Raw genomic sequence first — 16,448 nt, 5'->3', positions numbered from 1 at the left:
TATGTGTTCTCTTCCCCCAATAGAATGTCAGCTCTTTGAGACCAGGAACTGTTTCATGTTTATCTGTGTATTCTCAGTGCTAAACACAATGTCTAGCACATAGTAGGTATTTAATAAATGCTTGATTGGTTCAATTACGATTCTATTTTTAAAACCTGATTTTAAAATAATTTTAGGAACATATTTATGACAAAGAGTGAAGTCAATTTGTTCATATGAAATATAAAGTCGATCTTCATCATTTGTGGATTCCATATTTGTGAATTCTCCTATTCGCTAAAATATATTTGTAACTCTAAAATTAATATTCATTGCATTTTTGAGATCATTCATAAACACACCACAGAGAGGCTAAAAATTTGAGTCACCCAACACACTTTCCCAGCTGAGGTTGAACAAGGCAACGATCTGCCTGCTTGTTTCAGTTCTCATACTGTAAACAAGTGCTCTTTTTGTGGTCTATTTAGTGCCATGTTTTCTTATTTTTGTGCTTTCTGTAGGTGATTTTGCTGTTTAAAATGGCCCCTAAGCATAGTGCTGCAGTGCTGTCTAGCGGTCCTAAACACACAAAGGCTATGATGGGCCTTACAGAAAAAATAGACGTGTTAGATGAACTTCACTCAGGCATGAATTATAGTGCTGTTGGCCATAAGATCAATGTTAATGAATCAACAATATGGTACATCCAGGAAAAGGAAAAGGAAATTTGCCAATATATAGGTAAAGCTGCTCTAGAAAGCACTAAAGCAAATGTTGTAACCAGAGGCTCACAGAAACTCAATTCTGTCTTTCTCCTAGGAGCAATGGTTCAGTATTTGCTAATTCGTTGTTTGCAGCAGCTTTCCACCATTGAAGGAAATATTCCCATCAACAGTACCATAATTCCATTCAGGTACTGACGCATATATTAAAGTGTAGAGCTTTGGTGAGTAAATGTGATTTTCTAAACAAAGAAAGAGGAGAAAGAGAGAGAAAAGGAAAAGGGGAAGGAAAGAAAGGCAACAAAGTAAAGAGGGAGAAATACATACAAGAGATTCAATAAATACTTGCTGAATGAATGAGAGAGAAAAAAAAGAAGAAAGGAGGAAGGAAGGCCCACTGAGACTCAAAATATCTCAATAGGGAATGTACCAAGAAAGGCACAAAGTCATCACTCAATTTTCTCTTCTAATGTAAAATATTTGTTCAAATTAGGAACTATGTTAACTCTTTCCTTGGACATCATTAAGAATAAATGAGTAGCTGGGTGAAGTGAGCAGAACCAGGAGAACACTGTACACAGTAATACAACATTGTGTAATGATCAACTATGATAGACTTGGCTCTTCTCAGCAATACAAGGATCTAAGACACTTCCAAAAGACTCATGAGGGAAAACGTCATCCATATCCAGAAAGAGAATCATAGAGTCTGAATGCAGATTGAAGCAGACTATTTTCACTTTTTGGGTCTTTTTTTTGTCTCATGGTTTTTCCCTTCTGTTCCATTTCTTCTTTTACAACATGACTAATGTGGAAATATGGTTAACAGGATTGCATATAACCTCATTGCTCATCATCTTGGGGAGGGAGGAGGGGAGGGAGAAAAATTGGGAATTCAAAATCTTATAAAAAACGAATGTTGAAAACAAAAAAAGAGATGAGATTATCAGTTAAAAAAAAGAATAAATGGCATCAACTATTCCAAAGAGTTTATTTTTCCTCTTAATAGCTTCCATTGGCATAGAGTTTTAAAGTTTGCCAAACACTTTATATGCATTATCTCATTTGATCCTTATAACAACCCCATGAGGTAGTGATACAGGTATTATTATTCTGATTTTACAGATGAGGAACCAGAAAGTCAAAGGGATTAAGTAACTTACTTATAATCACGTAGCTAGTAAATACCAGCATTTGGTTCCAAACCCAAGTCTCCCGTGTCTCTATTCTTGCTACCATGTTACTTAAGAACAACATGTACTTATTACTACTACTCAGTCCTCCATAAAACCTTTATGAATATGATGTTACTTCATAATTTTACTTTTAATTTCTCACTTTGAACAGGAGCATATTGAAAACAACTTATGTATGTATATATGAGTAATTTGGGTCCAACAGGTGGCACCAGCCTTGATACCAAACTATAAGGTCAGCTCCTTCTCTGTAACTTAGAAATCTGCCTGTTGCACTAAGTCAAGTGACTTGGCCAGGACTATACTACCCATATGTGTCAGAAGCAGGATTTAAACTCAGGTCTTCCTGGCTTCAAGCCAGCTCACTAACTGCTGTGCAATATTAGCTCTCTTAGGTAGATCTAAAATCTGGTGTGGGCTAAAGCCAGCTCCAAACAGCTCTTCTATTGTTAAATTTCCAGTGTGTATATTTATACCTCAAAAATCAGCACATCACAAATTAGGACTTGATTTATCATTTTATTGATTGTTTGAACTTAAGAAAGTGATGAAGAAGATGCTAATAATACAGATTAAATTCAAAAGTAAAAGTACATGGGGGAAGCAGTTGTTAAATACAAGATAATTAAGAATACAGTTTCTTATTTCAATCAATCTGTATGTCTGTGTATCTTTCATAGCCATGATATTTCACCAATAAAAGATCTCCTTTAGAGAAGAAATAATCTTACCTCCAAGGATGGGGAAGACGGGGAAGAGGGGGAGAGGCACTAATAGCTGGGGAGAATCCGAAAAGGCCTCTTATAGTAGATGACCTTTCAGAGAGCTTGTAGAGGAACCAGGGGTCCTAAGAGGTTGAGGTAAATTGGAAATACATTCCAGGCATGCAAAATAGCAGATGGGAGATGGAATGTTATATGTGAGGAACAACAAAAATGCCCACTTAGCTGGAATACTCTTTGTATGAGAGAGGGAAAATATGTAATAAGCCTGGAAATGTAGGTTAGAGCCAGATTATAATGAGCTTTAAATACCAAATAAGAGAGTTTCTATTTGATCTCAGAGGTAATAGAGAAATAATTTTCCATTTCACTTTTTTTAGGTTTTTCTCTATTTCAAAGTCAATTTTTCAGCGAGAGCTATTGTTTAGGTGTAACTTGCTCTCCATATACATAGTGCTTAGAAACTTCTTTTAAACCATTACTGATATTAATAACAGCTTCAGCTCACAAATGTCCCAGGCACAGGGTCTCCAGAGTTGTTTGCTTAAAAAGCTGGTGTCCCTTACAAAGAAGAGAATTAAATTCAAATCTACAAACTTTTTTTAATGCTAACTATATAAAAGCACTTCTGGATCAAAAGATCTAGTTAAGATACTTCCTGCCCTCAGAAAACTTACAGTCTAGTAGGGGGATGAGGGGATGCATAAATAATCCTATTATTAAAATAATGTTTATCACAGTTCTTTTATAGTGGCAAAGAATTGAAAATAAAAAATTACCAATCAATTGGAGAATGGCTAAACAATTTATGGTATATGAGCATGATAGAATACTATTATGCTATAAGAAATGATAAAGGGAATAGTTTTCAGAGAAACCTGGGAAGACTTGTATGAACTGATGCAGACTGAAGTGAGCAGAACCAGGAGAACAATTTATACAGTAATAACAATACTGTAAAGACAAATAACTTTGAAAGACTTTAAATGTAATGACCAATCATAATTCCAGAGGATTCATGATGAAACATGCCACCCGCCTCCTGACAGAGAGATGATTGATTAGAGTACAGACAGAGACATAATATTTTTACATGCCCAATGCAGGAATTTGTTTTGCTTGACTATATGCATTTGTAACAGTGATTTTATTTTTCACTTTTTCTCAAGGCAAGGAGAGCAAGGGGAAAGGTAAGAAGAAGGAAAGGCTGATATCAGTTGATGGAAAAGAGTAAATTTTAGTTTAAACAACAAAAAATAAAAATAATATATAAACATTATGTAAGAGAGTTGCCAGAAAAAAAATGTCACGTATGAGATGAGTAGGGAAGTGCTATGAGTAATAGGGCACAGTCAGGGGGGCTTCATTGTGAATAAAATTAAAATAAGGTTTTTGAATAAAGATTTAAACTGGTTTCATTACATCCCTACTATCTGCTACAGCTAGTGGTATATCGCCCCTTCAGAAAAGAAACAATCTTCTCACCTCCAGGTCTGCAAAATATTCTAGGTTCTTGGTGGCAGTGAGAGGCATTGCTACCTAAATGGAAGGAGTCATTATAATGATGAAGAAGAATGCAGCTTAAACTGAATAAGAACAGCTCTATAACAAATAAAGTCTATTAGAGAGTCAGGTTCAGAATATGAAATAATAAGACCTTTTAAAAAAGCAGGAAGCAATATAAATTTATGAAGATGACCTAACATTTTTTATTGGCAAAATACCATGACACAGAGAAGGAGGGAAAAAAACAAAAGCAAAAAAAAATCAATAGAAATAATTAAGAGACTGCATTCTTCCAAAACAGCAGCAAATTTCTCAGCTCTGTCTGAATGCCAACAGCAGCATCTCCTCAGAACCAAACAATTGCCTGTAAATAATCCCATGAGTTTTGGACTGATCCTAAGATCTTGGTCTATGTTACTGACAAATTGAAATACCTTGCTTCTCATTCTTAAATCTCCTGTACATTACCTGGCTTATATGTGGACTACCTAAATGTGTGTGTATATATATATATATATATATATATGTGTGTGTGTGTGTGTGTGTATATGTATGTATGTATGTATATATATATGTATACACATATATACATATATCTGTATATACATATGTATATGTATATATACATACAGAGAGAAACTACCTAAATGCGTATAAATGATATATATATACATTATACATATATATGTAATATACATATATACGTATATACAGATATATGTATATATGTGCACATATGTATAATGATATTGGTGTGGCTTTAATTCCCACAGTAAAAGAAAGCCTTTTATCTCTATTATAACTTTCTAAATTATTGTTATTATTACCATTCTTGTTCTAATGTAGTCATTCATGATGAAACCATTACCACTAAGTACTTCAAGCATATAATAAAAGAAAAGTTGACTGCTGATAGGTACAGACAATAAAAACAATTATAAATTTCAAGCAATCAATGAGAATTTATTCAGTATCTATTACATATTCAAAGCTTAAAACATGGCCCCTGCCCCCAAAGAACTTGCATTCCAGCTGGGTAATAGAATTATCATATATAAAACCATTTAAAAAGAATTAAACATTAACCTGCATGTGGTGCTAACAAGTACATTGGGAGTTTAGGAAAGGGAAAGACCATTAAGGGGTAGAAAAACTTGCAAAAGTTTAATAGAAGGGGGTAGATATTGAGATGGGACTTGAAAAATGAGTAGAACTTGGAAAAGTGAAGAATAAGTAGGAGGCATTCTAGATAAAAGACAAACATCATGAACATTTAAGGTAGAGAGGCAGAAATTACCGTGGTGTATGTTGAGGAAAGAAAATAGACCTGTCGCATCTGGCTAGGACACAAGTGAGTATAAAGAAACAAGAATGAGTAGATACGGTAAGGAGAGGGAAGGGAAGATCTCAGATGTCAAACAGAGAAGTCTGGACATCACCCATCAGGCAATTGGGAACCATTGTAAGTGACATGATAAGAACCATGTTTTAGAAAGATTGGTCTCTCACTGATAGGCAGAATGTAGGTAAGACAAGAGAGTCTGGAGGCATGGAAAACAACAAAAAGGCTGTTGCAGCAATCCAGATAGGAAATAGTAAGGATGCTGTCTGGAAGCATCTAGAAGAAGAGATAGAAAGTAAATCTGAGACTCATTTTGAAGGGAGAAATGGGTCTTAATGATGAATGACATAGAATCAAAGAGTAAGAAGAAAGAGCCCAAAAGCCAAAGGTGGCTTCAAGGTTTCTATTTCAATTCAACCTGATTAACAAAATATTTAAGTATCTACCGTGTGTAAAACACTGTGCTGAATATTGGAGGAGGAACAAAATTTACAGAAAATTGGACCCTGCACTAATGAAGGTTACAGTGTAGTAGGGGGAGAAACATACATAGATTACAATACAAAATAATACATGATAAATACATTGTTGTTGTTGTTCGATCATTTCAGTTATGTTTGACTCTCTGTGACCCCATTTGGAATTTTCTTGGCAAAGATAATTGGAGTGGTTTGCCATTTCCTTTTCCAGGTCATTTCCAAATGAGGAAACTGGGGTAGACAGAGTTAAGTGACTTGACCAGGGTTTACACAGCTAATAAGTGCCTAAGGTAAGATTTGAACTGAGGTCCTCTTGACTCCAGGGCCAATGCTTTATCCACTGAGCAAAACAAAATGTTGTGTGAAAGCCAAGGGAAAGAGGTACTCATTAACTGAAGGGGATAAATAGTATTTGAGTTGTGCTTTAAAAGGTTGGGAAGAAATTAAACAGGGGAAAGAAAGGAAATTTGAAGTACTGTAAAAGGAACAGTGTGAACAAAAGCACCAATGTAGGAAAGCATGGGATATATTTGGTGGACAGAGAGTACACTGTTTGCTGTTGTTCATCCTTCATTCTCAAAGAAGACCAATGACATCAGGAGGTTGATGTCTTGACTTACAAGTGAATTGGATCTGAGTGAGGCAGAGCAGTGCAAAGTCATCAGCCTCACTCAGAGAGTACACTAGATTAACTAAAATAGAACATATATGGTAGAGAGTTATATGAGATAAAACTAGAAAGGGTGGTACCAAATTCCAGGAGCCTTAAATGCCAGGCAAAAACATTTGAACTTTACTTAGTAGGTAATGTGGATTCACCGAAAAATTTTGAGCAGAAAAGTGGCAAAACCATATGTATGCATAAAAATGAGAGGAAGGATGGATTTGGAGGTGGGAGAGAGAAGTGAATGGAAGTAGGAAGAAAAACTGTTAGGAGGTTATTATAATAGTTCAAGTAGAGAGTAATAGTAATCCAAGGTACTAGAATGAACAGCACTGAAATAATGTAAGTGGAAAGATTTACCACTTGTGACTTCAGCATTACTAAGGTTATATACTAGCAATCAGTGCTTTAATATCAGAGAAGAATTCAAATTCTCCTCCTCAGAAAAGCCTAAGATTTTAGGAGATAACACGGATATATTGTGGCTGAGCAACAATAACAGATGCACAAACCCTGGCTAAATGATCAGAAATTCTGCTATTGGATAAAATGTGATTCAGATGAACTTGGCTCCTATGTGTTACTATGTCTGTGCTGTGAAAAGAGTCAATCATTTATTGTAAGCTTTTCTTCCTCTCATCTAAGAGTAATGAAAATTAGCTCAATAGGGCAGTTTTAGTTTACCTCTTACTGAATTAACTTATTTGAAATCTAAATTAGTCCATATCAAGGAGAGGAATTCCATGACTAAGTAGAGATAATGGAAACTACCTTCTAAGCTTAAGGAAATAAAAATTACATTCCTGCCTCTGCTATTTGTCCTTCTTTTATGAGAAGGGCCAATGACATCATGGAGTGATGCCTTGACTTGCTGTGAAATGGATTTAAGTGAGGTAGAGTTGCACAAAGTAGTCAGCCTCACTCTGTCTTCCAGAGTCACTGAAGTCCAGTGGCAAGACAAAAGTCAGCACGACTGGCAATGGTCCAGATGCAGGAGATGACCTTGGTGTCTTCAATGTCTGATCAAGCTCTAAGCACTCCACAGTACCTGCTTCAGCCACCTTCATGGCTGTTGCAATGAATTGTTCTCATCCACCCATTATACCAGGAGAAGTCTTCACATGCTTAGGGTAGACATCCCCCTAACTCACTTATGGGTTTGAGGCTTGTCGGTTACCCTTCAACTGGTTAGCTGATTTGCCTAGAGTTTTAACAGGGCATGGCCTCTGTGCGTGCTACAGCTTCTTGGAGTCACAGGTGAGATTTGGATGGCAGGTGGACATCAAAGGTAGATGAGCAGCCCTGAAAAGGGCTTGGCAAGCCCTCACACCAGAGATGCTAGTCCTCCTTTACACCCTTAACTATTTTGGTTAAGTGGCATAGATTTGTCTAGTTAGAGCAAAATTTATCATTATAGTAAAATATTCTCTGTTTGGAGGTTCCATCATTAGTTTGAGCCACTAAATACCTAGGGGTGATGTACGATATTTGCAACTCTGGTCTCTTATCTTTGCTTCCTTTCCTTTTCTCTAAGTAGCCTCAGGTGTGAAAATACACTGAACATTGATCCAGAATCCAATTTCTTTATCTTTATTTTGTTTAAATCTTCTAGCCGCAATCTACAGATTAAGGTTTCAAATTGGCAGGATAAGTACACAGGAAAGAAGATAGTTAAGTGAATTATTACAACATTGATGTGCATTGATAAGAAATTAGCTGCCATGTTTTCTATTTTGTTTTGTGATAAGCTAGCATCCTGTGGTCACATTAGAGACTATTAACCTCTCTGTTATCCATACTCTTTGCCACTCATAATCTCTTTTTATCAACCACTTACCTACATACCCATTCCTTCCCACCCAACTCCAACAGATGCAGTATAGTAGGGTAGAAAGCATTCTGAATTTGGGATGGCTGTCCCTTAGTTTAAATTTTGGCTATATTTAATATCTAGGTTGGGGTGGGGAACCTGCAACCTCAAGGCCACATGTGGCCCTATAGGTCCTGAAGTGCTGCCCTTTGACTGAATCCAAACTTCACAGAATAAATCTCCTGAATAAAAGTATTTGTTCTGTAAAACTTGGACTCAAGGGGGCAGCTAGGTGGCACAGTGAATAGATCTCTGGCCAGGGAGTCAAGAGGACCCGAGTTCAAATCCGACCTCAGACACTTGACACTTACTAGCTGTGTGACCCTGGGCAAGTCCCTTAACCCCAATTGCCTCACCAAAAAGCAAAAAAAAAAAAAATGGATTCAGTCAAAAGGCTTCACCCAAGAACATAGAAGGCCATGTGGCTTCAAGGCCACAGGTTCCCCATCCCTGATCTAGATGACTTTGGCCAAGCTGATTAACCTCTCTACCCCTCACTTACCTCAGATGTAATAATAATTACAACTGACATTTGTGTATTGCTCTAAAGTTTACCAAGCACTTTATATACATTTTCTCATTTGAGTTCCACTATCAGAATTTCATAGATGAGGATACTGAGACTTAGGAAGCTTAAGTGACTTGACGATCATTACACAGTAAGTGTCAGAAGAGGGATCTGAGCGCAAGTTTCCTGCCTCCAAATCCTACATTCTAAACACTGCACTATGCAGCCACTGCACCATACCACCATTCATCAGTCCAATGACAGGCCTTTAAATCAATGATTTTTAAGGTTCTTCCCACCTACAAAATATAAAATATTTTTTCCACTGGCATACTCCCCTATTAAGCAACATACCTTCTTACTTCTCAATTAGCCTGTGCAGTCTACCCATATAAGTTCATGTATGTAGATTTGTATATCTAGATATACATGTCCAAGTGTGTCTATGTGTGTACAGGATTAGACCAAGCCAGGACAATTACAATTTTGCTTTGTGTCCTATGGCATAACCTAAAATTTCATAGGTCACAGAGAGGGAGAACACTAATTGTTTCTCACTGTCAGGTATGTAACACCTGAAGGAACTACTAAATTTCTATTCCAAAACAGTATTTAGGTTACTGTGGGTTTGTTAATCTAACAAGATTGTCGCCCTCTTGGTGACTAACAATTAAGTGTCCATACTAGTTGAACTGAAGGATCAGTCTCTGACTCACTGTCCCACACTAAAAAAAAAAAAAAAGAGAGAGAGAGAGAGAGAGAGAAAATGGAAAGAGTAGGAGAGAAAATCAGGAAAGACTAATTTTAAATCAACATGTTATTAATGGAAAAACTAGCATAATATTGATTATATTTAAATAAATACCTATAGACTATTTAATTTGAGGCAGTTCAAATTGTTAGGAAGATCTTCCTTAAAATGAGCTAAAATGTGCTTCCTTGTAACTTTTTTCCATTCACCCTAGTTCCATCCTCTATATTGCTAAGTCCAAGTAACGATGTTAATTTATATTATCCTTTGGGTTCTAATGTAATCACTTAGAGCAAAACATATAAACATGTTTAGGAAGGAAATACATTTTTATTTAATTAACCATCATAAGGAATATAATTTATCTTCAATAATTATTAAACTAATTTATATGGAGGATATATGGAGGCTACCTCAGCTCTGAGAGAGTCAGAGATGAAGCTTTTGCCAGTTTGAGGCTAAGGGTCATTACCCTTGCTGAAAAAAGCACTGAAATACTCCAGCTGAAAAAACGAGTTATACTACTCCATTGAGCCAGAGGATGAAGGTGGTAAAGACTACAATGCGAACCCAAAGAATCCAAGGGATCAACACATCCTGCAGAGACAACGCATCCTACAAAGACTGCAGCAACTGAGTGATCTGTTCGGCCTAGCCTGGGCAATCACAACCTAGCAGCCTTTTAACCTTCTTAGCACATTCTACCAGCAGCGACCCAGTAGCCAAGTGACCTGGCCAGCCTGGTCTGGTAGCAGCCTAGCTGCTGAGCTAAGACTGACCTGGCCCAGACAACCAACAGCAGCCAAGTTCAAATAAGTAAGGAGCTAGCTCCATAGCCAAGTGACCTATTTGACTCAACCTGATATAAGATTGACTCAGAGAGCTAAGGTGCTGTGCCTTTGAAGGAATCAACTCAGCTACATGAATTTTATGAGGACCTCAAAGTAAAAGAAAGGACATGGAGACTGCAGTTCCAGAGTTTTCCATCTTGTTGGTTGTGTCTATCCCCTACATTTGTGTCTCACTGTCACTGTATTTTAAGATCATGTCCACTCTTCATCTCCCCATGTATTCTATGGGTATTTGAGGGGCAGTACCCCCCCCCAGATTCTAGGGGAAATGTTTTATAATTATTGTTCTTATTACGCCATATGAGCAAATGCCTTTGTTAAAGAAAAAAAATTACATGGGCTAAATCCTATTTTAAGGAAATTTCCATATAGTGAGAACTCTTTCAAAACCTCAACCAATGGCCCATTTATTTCAAAGAATAGTCAATACAACATTCAAGACGGACCAAACAACTAGAAATGATTAGTCTTATTATAACAATTCAACTTGTAGCTACTTTCTCTGGTACTCTTGAAGTCTCTTTTTATTTCTGAATCTGATTCCACAAATTGTCTGTACTCAGAGTGTGCATTGATTTATCAGGGTATATCCTATGAGATATGAAAGCAAAAGACCTGATACAATACGTTTCATAGCAGCATTCTAACATGAATTAAATCATAATTTTCTTTGCACCTCTATCCAACATCATTACCCAGAGATCCCAGATTCTAACACTCACTAAGAACCTTCTTGTCTAACTTGGGAAAGAATTTTTATTGATGATATTTCTATTCAATAACATATATTATTAAAGTATTTAACTTACACTAACCTTTTTAGGTAAGACTTCACCCAAGAAATCTTTCTTTGGCATACTTTCATACATTTCAGTATTGACCTGTCCTAATTCCCATATTGGGGGCAGCTAGGTGGCACAATGTATAGGGTGCCAGGCCTGGAGTCAGGAAGACCTGAGTTCAAATCTGACCTGTGACACTTGCTAGCTATGTGACCCTGGGCAAGTCACTTAACCCTGTTTGCCTCAGTTTCCTCATCTGTAAAACGAGATGGAGAAGGAAATGGCAAACCACTCCAGTATCTTTGCCAAGAAAACCACAAAAGAGGTCCCAAAGAGTCAGACATGACTGAAAAACAACTAAACCACAACAATTCCCACCTCAGATAAACTTTAGAAATCAATATTTTTCTTAGAGTATCCTTTAAACCCATAGAATTAGCCCCACTGGAATTAGGATGAGCCTTTGGTAGTTTTATTCCTACAAATTTAAGTTAAGATGAAGTTTAATATTCTAGTAACTATTGTCCCAGCCTCTGGTCTCTCATCTCTTCTGTCCATCTTTTACATAGCTGCCAAAATAATCTTCTTCATGCACAAACCTTACTATATCACTCTTCTGCTCAAAAAGGCAAACTCCTTGGCTTAGCATTTGAGGCTTTCCACAGTCTGGCTCAATCTACCTTTCCAGCCTCATTTCACATCACTTCCCTTCAAGAACTCTATAGGTTACTACAGATTTCCTTAAACTCAATATTCTGAAATTTAACATAATCCCATTCACATAGCAAGCACTTAAGAAATGTTTGTTGATTGATTGATTTTCCATTTCCATTTATCTGTATTGCATAGGCTTCCCCCCAGCATGTACTGCATTTTTTCCCCATCTGTGTCTATGGAAATCCCGATCTTCCTTCAAGGCTTACTTCAGGTTCTGTTTTCTCAGTGATGCTTTCCCTGATTCTCTCAGTTGAAATTTTTTCCTCAAATTATCCTCAACCATTTTTTCCTGAATATATACTTTATCTTTGTCATATCCTATTTTGCATAATAATCATCTGTGTATATGATATTTCCCTTTCAGTAGAAGAAAAGTTCTCTGAGGGCAGGGACTGTGACATTTTTCATTTTGGTAATCCTGGCATCCAGTTCAGTACCTAGAACTTAATAAATGTTTATTGAACTAACTTAAATGAGAATCTAAATAGTAATGACTCAACAAAGATTTACTGAGAAGTCAGATAGACTATAGCAGTGTAGTGTGTCCTTGGTGTACATCTTTTGTTGAAAAATAGATTCTGTCCCCTCTTTCAAGGACCTATACTCTAAAAGAGAGGTAAGACAGCCAACCAAACAGGCAACAGAAATGTGTACATAGGAATTACATCATTATAAAGAGCATTGTGAGAGGCAGAATTACTGAGTGAATTCAGAGGAGTTTTTTTTTAAACCATCTACAATTTTGGCTTTTAGATTCTCATTAATTGTGTTTTTAAATGTTATTTAAAAACATATATGCAGCATTTTCAAAGATAATGAGTATTGATTTCCCAAATGACTAAGTTCTTTAGAGCTGTATCGTCATTCAAATAAATAGCTTATTTCCTTGTAATATTGACACTATATGTAAACAGCCTGCTCCTTTTTTTACTTCTCTCTTTTTTAAATATACACTCATAAAAACTGAATACTAAACTAGAAAGTTTGTTTAAAAGGTCTAAGATATTGTTTTTGAAGACTGATGAGTAATGAAAGATTTTTTTCAAACAATGCAACAAAAAGAAATACATGCATAGTAGCTTCTTTTCTATCTTCTTACCACCTAGGAAACTGGTGACAGCTACAAATTACATTAGTATAATTTCTACTAGCAAAGAATTCACACACTTTCAGAATCTTTCTTTGACTAGCTAGAAAAAGATAAATCAATCTTTAAAGATCACAGTGTTAGGTTAAATGGATCTTTCTTTTACCTTAAAAGGAAGACAGTGACCATAAATCTCTCTGGATTTGTAGCTTTGACACTATCCCCAAAACAACAAACCAAAGAAAAACAATGTCCAACAGGCAGAAGGAACCACAGCAATTACATATACTAGGAGGCTGACAGTGATGGCTGTATTTTTGGTGATGATGAACATTTCCATTTGTTCAAATGAAATACAATATCCAAACAACTTTAAATATTAATTCCTCCCTGCTTTTCAGTGTCCATTTTCTGTCATTACAATTAAAATGCAGTATATAAGGAGGTAAAAGATAACTCTTCCACCCATTCCATTCCCTGCCAGTGTCTATCTTCACCAGAAGAAAGTGTCACTATAGTAACAAAATAGCCAAATCCACAAGCCAAATCAACCTTTACTCTCATGTTGCCAAGCACAGAAACACAGAATCAGAGAACTGCAGGGGGCCAAAGAGGTCATAAATTCCAACCCCTGCCTCTGATCAGGCTTGACCTAAACCCAACAGAAGCAGAAATATTGTATTCTTAGAGATTATTGAAGAAGGCTATTCAGCAGCCTCACTTAATAAAACCTTCTAGTATTTGTTGATCTTTACTACTTTGATTTCTTTATATTTTACTTAATTCCCTGCAGCAGCAGTTTTTGTGAAAATAGAAGGCTGACAAAATAATACTGTTAATCTTAAACCAATTATTAAATTCCCTACTAGTCTTCTTTAAATAATCCTAATCCCCCCAGTTTTACAATTCTTTATTCCAACCCTATGTTGCTCTTCTCTGGATTCTTCTACAGCAGAGGTTCTTAACCTGTTTTTGGATCATGGCCCCTTTGATAGTGTCATGAAACTTAGGAACATCTTCTCAGAATAATTTTTTCAATGCATAAAATACATAGGATTACAAAGGAAACCAACTATACTAAAATAGTTATCAAAACCTTGTTTAAGACAAATTCAAGGACCCAGGTTAAGGACCCTTATTAAAATTATCTAAATCATTAATCATGTTCTAAATCTTCAAATTGGACACCATACTCTAAAAGGTCCTGACCTTTTTAGTGCAGTATGGCTTGATTTTTGTAATACTGAACACAGTCCACAATTTAATTGGATTAAGATCACCAGGTTCACTTGACATAAACTTCAAAGTAGACATAAAAAGGGAATGCCTCTCAGATACACTGGACCTAGAATGTATCTAAATTCAACCACCTACAAGCTATTCATTGTTTCATTAAATATTTTACAATTTTTCCTGATTGATTAGGTTTTTTTTTCAAACCTTTCCCAACTTTGACAGTTTTTTTTTTCAGGGGGGTTGGGAGGAGGTTAGAAGTGTGATGGGGAACAAGAATAGCACCACCTGTCACAAATCTAATCAATAAAACTATTACAGCACCATAGCCACTATATTTTAAAATTCTAACCTCCCATTCTTTTATTCTTTCCAAAGAGAAGCTGCAAAGTATGTGGAAGAACACTGTTTTCACCCTGAGCACTATTTAACAGATTATAAAAGTGAAATACAGAGTGATATCCAAGATTCACAAAATTCTCATAGTATTAACTCTCCTGGCAGAGTAGTCTTCTTCTTCAGTGATGGTCCCATAAGACCTCCAAATAATATTTGAGTAGGTTTAGGATGGTAGTACCCCATAATGCTTGTGTATCATAAATATATTTACAAATATTATTGAAAATAGGGAAGGAATAATTTTTTAAAATTAGGTATGTAATAATCAATAACAATTGTAACACATTTATGGAGGGCTTTTAAAGATTATGGTGTGTTTTCTTCATAATAACCATATGAAGTAAGCAGTGCAAATATCATTAACACTGTTTTCAGATGAGGAAACTAAGAGGTTGAGTGACTTGCAGATGGTCACCCAGCAAGTGTGAGGATTCAAATACAGGTCTCAGCTTCAAGTCCAGTGCTCTTTCTACTATATTATTTATTTTAAAAAATGAATCATCATTGACAAGTGCTGTTTACCTTTCAATTTTGTTTCATTTACTTATTAGAGATATAAGTGTTTTTAATATTAGCATTTTTTCTAATGCAAAAATGGAGCGCTTTTTGTTCTACTGTCTTCTTACACCTCCCCCCACCTCCATTTGGTGCCAATGTCATTCTTATTTACCACTTGTCAAGACAAAAGAGGACAAAAATCATTTGGGGGCCAACAGATAATACCTTTCCTGAAGTAAAATTGGTCTCCATTTAACATTTAGTAATCCTCTAAAGCTGAGATTGGTATTGAGTAGTCTACTTTCTCCCTACATTCCTCTGTAAGAGTTTTTTTGGTTTGTTTGTTTTGGGGGTTTGGTTTTTTGGGTTTTTTTGCTCATTATACATACAACAATCTCTCTTTTCTTAGAGGCAAACCAATAGAATATAGAGCTGATAAAGCATTTTTCTGAGAATTATCCTGGAAAATGAGAATTTGAAGGGACCAGATAAACAGAAACGAACTGAAATTGTCAAGGCAAAGATAAGAAAAACCCTAAACCAGCCTGTATTATAAACAGCTGAGGAATCAAAGCACTGATTACCTACAAAGTGGACTGAATATTCGAGACGGGTAAGTGAAAGCCAAAAATGGCAAGCTTCGAAAAAAGCAACTAAGTTAGCCTGGCAAAAAAGAGGATAAAGGTCGTGGGGCCCCAATTTAGGTAGGATGTTCTCATTATGGGTTCTCAAAAGCAGACAGCCTAGATGAGACACTTACCTTTTTGAATGAGGTCATCCAGGTCTTGGTCAAATCCCTGCCTGTGGCATTTCCTCCAGAGCCCCATGTTGGTGGAGTTGTACTGACGGTTGCACTCTTCCATAGCGCTCACGGCAAACAGCTGCCTCCGGTTCCTGGCCCGGAGGAGTTTCCCTTCCCAGCGGTCCAATCTAGACCTACTGGCCCTAAGCGGCAAGTTATTGTTGTTGTTGTAAATGAAGCCTGGATCGACCCGACGAGTAGTAAAGGCTTTGCACCTGTCCCGATGCTTCCTGGCGTCTGTCTCGTACCAATGGTCTGAGCAGATCGCCACGGCCAGCATGCCGAGGGCACAGAGAGCTAAGGAGAGGCCAGTGTAGAGCAATAACCTTCCAGCAGCCAT

General features: G+C 36.5%; 1 protein-coding gene across 1 annotated transcript in view; it reads right to left on the bottom strand.

The window, feature by feature from the left end:
• The window catches only part of TMEM178B (transmembrane protein 178B), a 438,329-nt gene extending 421,881 nt beyond the window's left edge, over window positions 1-16,448 (bottom strand). The window contains exon 1 of the mRNA XM_027842382.1: window positions 16,067-16,448. Within this exon, the coding sequence (XP_027698183.1) occupies window positions 16,067-16,448 (382 nt within the window). The remainder of the gene's footprint in view (window positions 1-16,066) is intronic.

Source organism: Vombatus ursinus, unplaced genomic scaffold, assembly GCF_900497805.2.
Source record: "Vombatus ursinus unplaced genomic scaffold, bare-nosed wombat genome assembly UNPS02014870.1, whole genome shotgun sequence".
Classification (NCBI taxonomy): Eukaryota; Metazoa; Chordata; class Mammalia; order Diprotodontia; family Vombatidae; genus Vombatus; species Vombatus ursinus.
The sequence above is the reverse complement of the archived record's forward strand: the minus strand, read 5'-3'. Positions and strand labels throughout refer to the sequence as shown.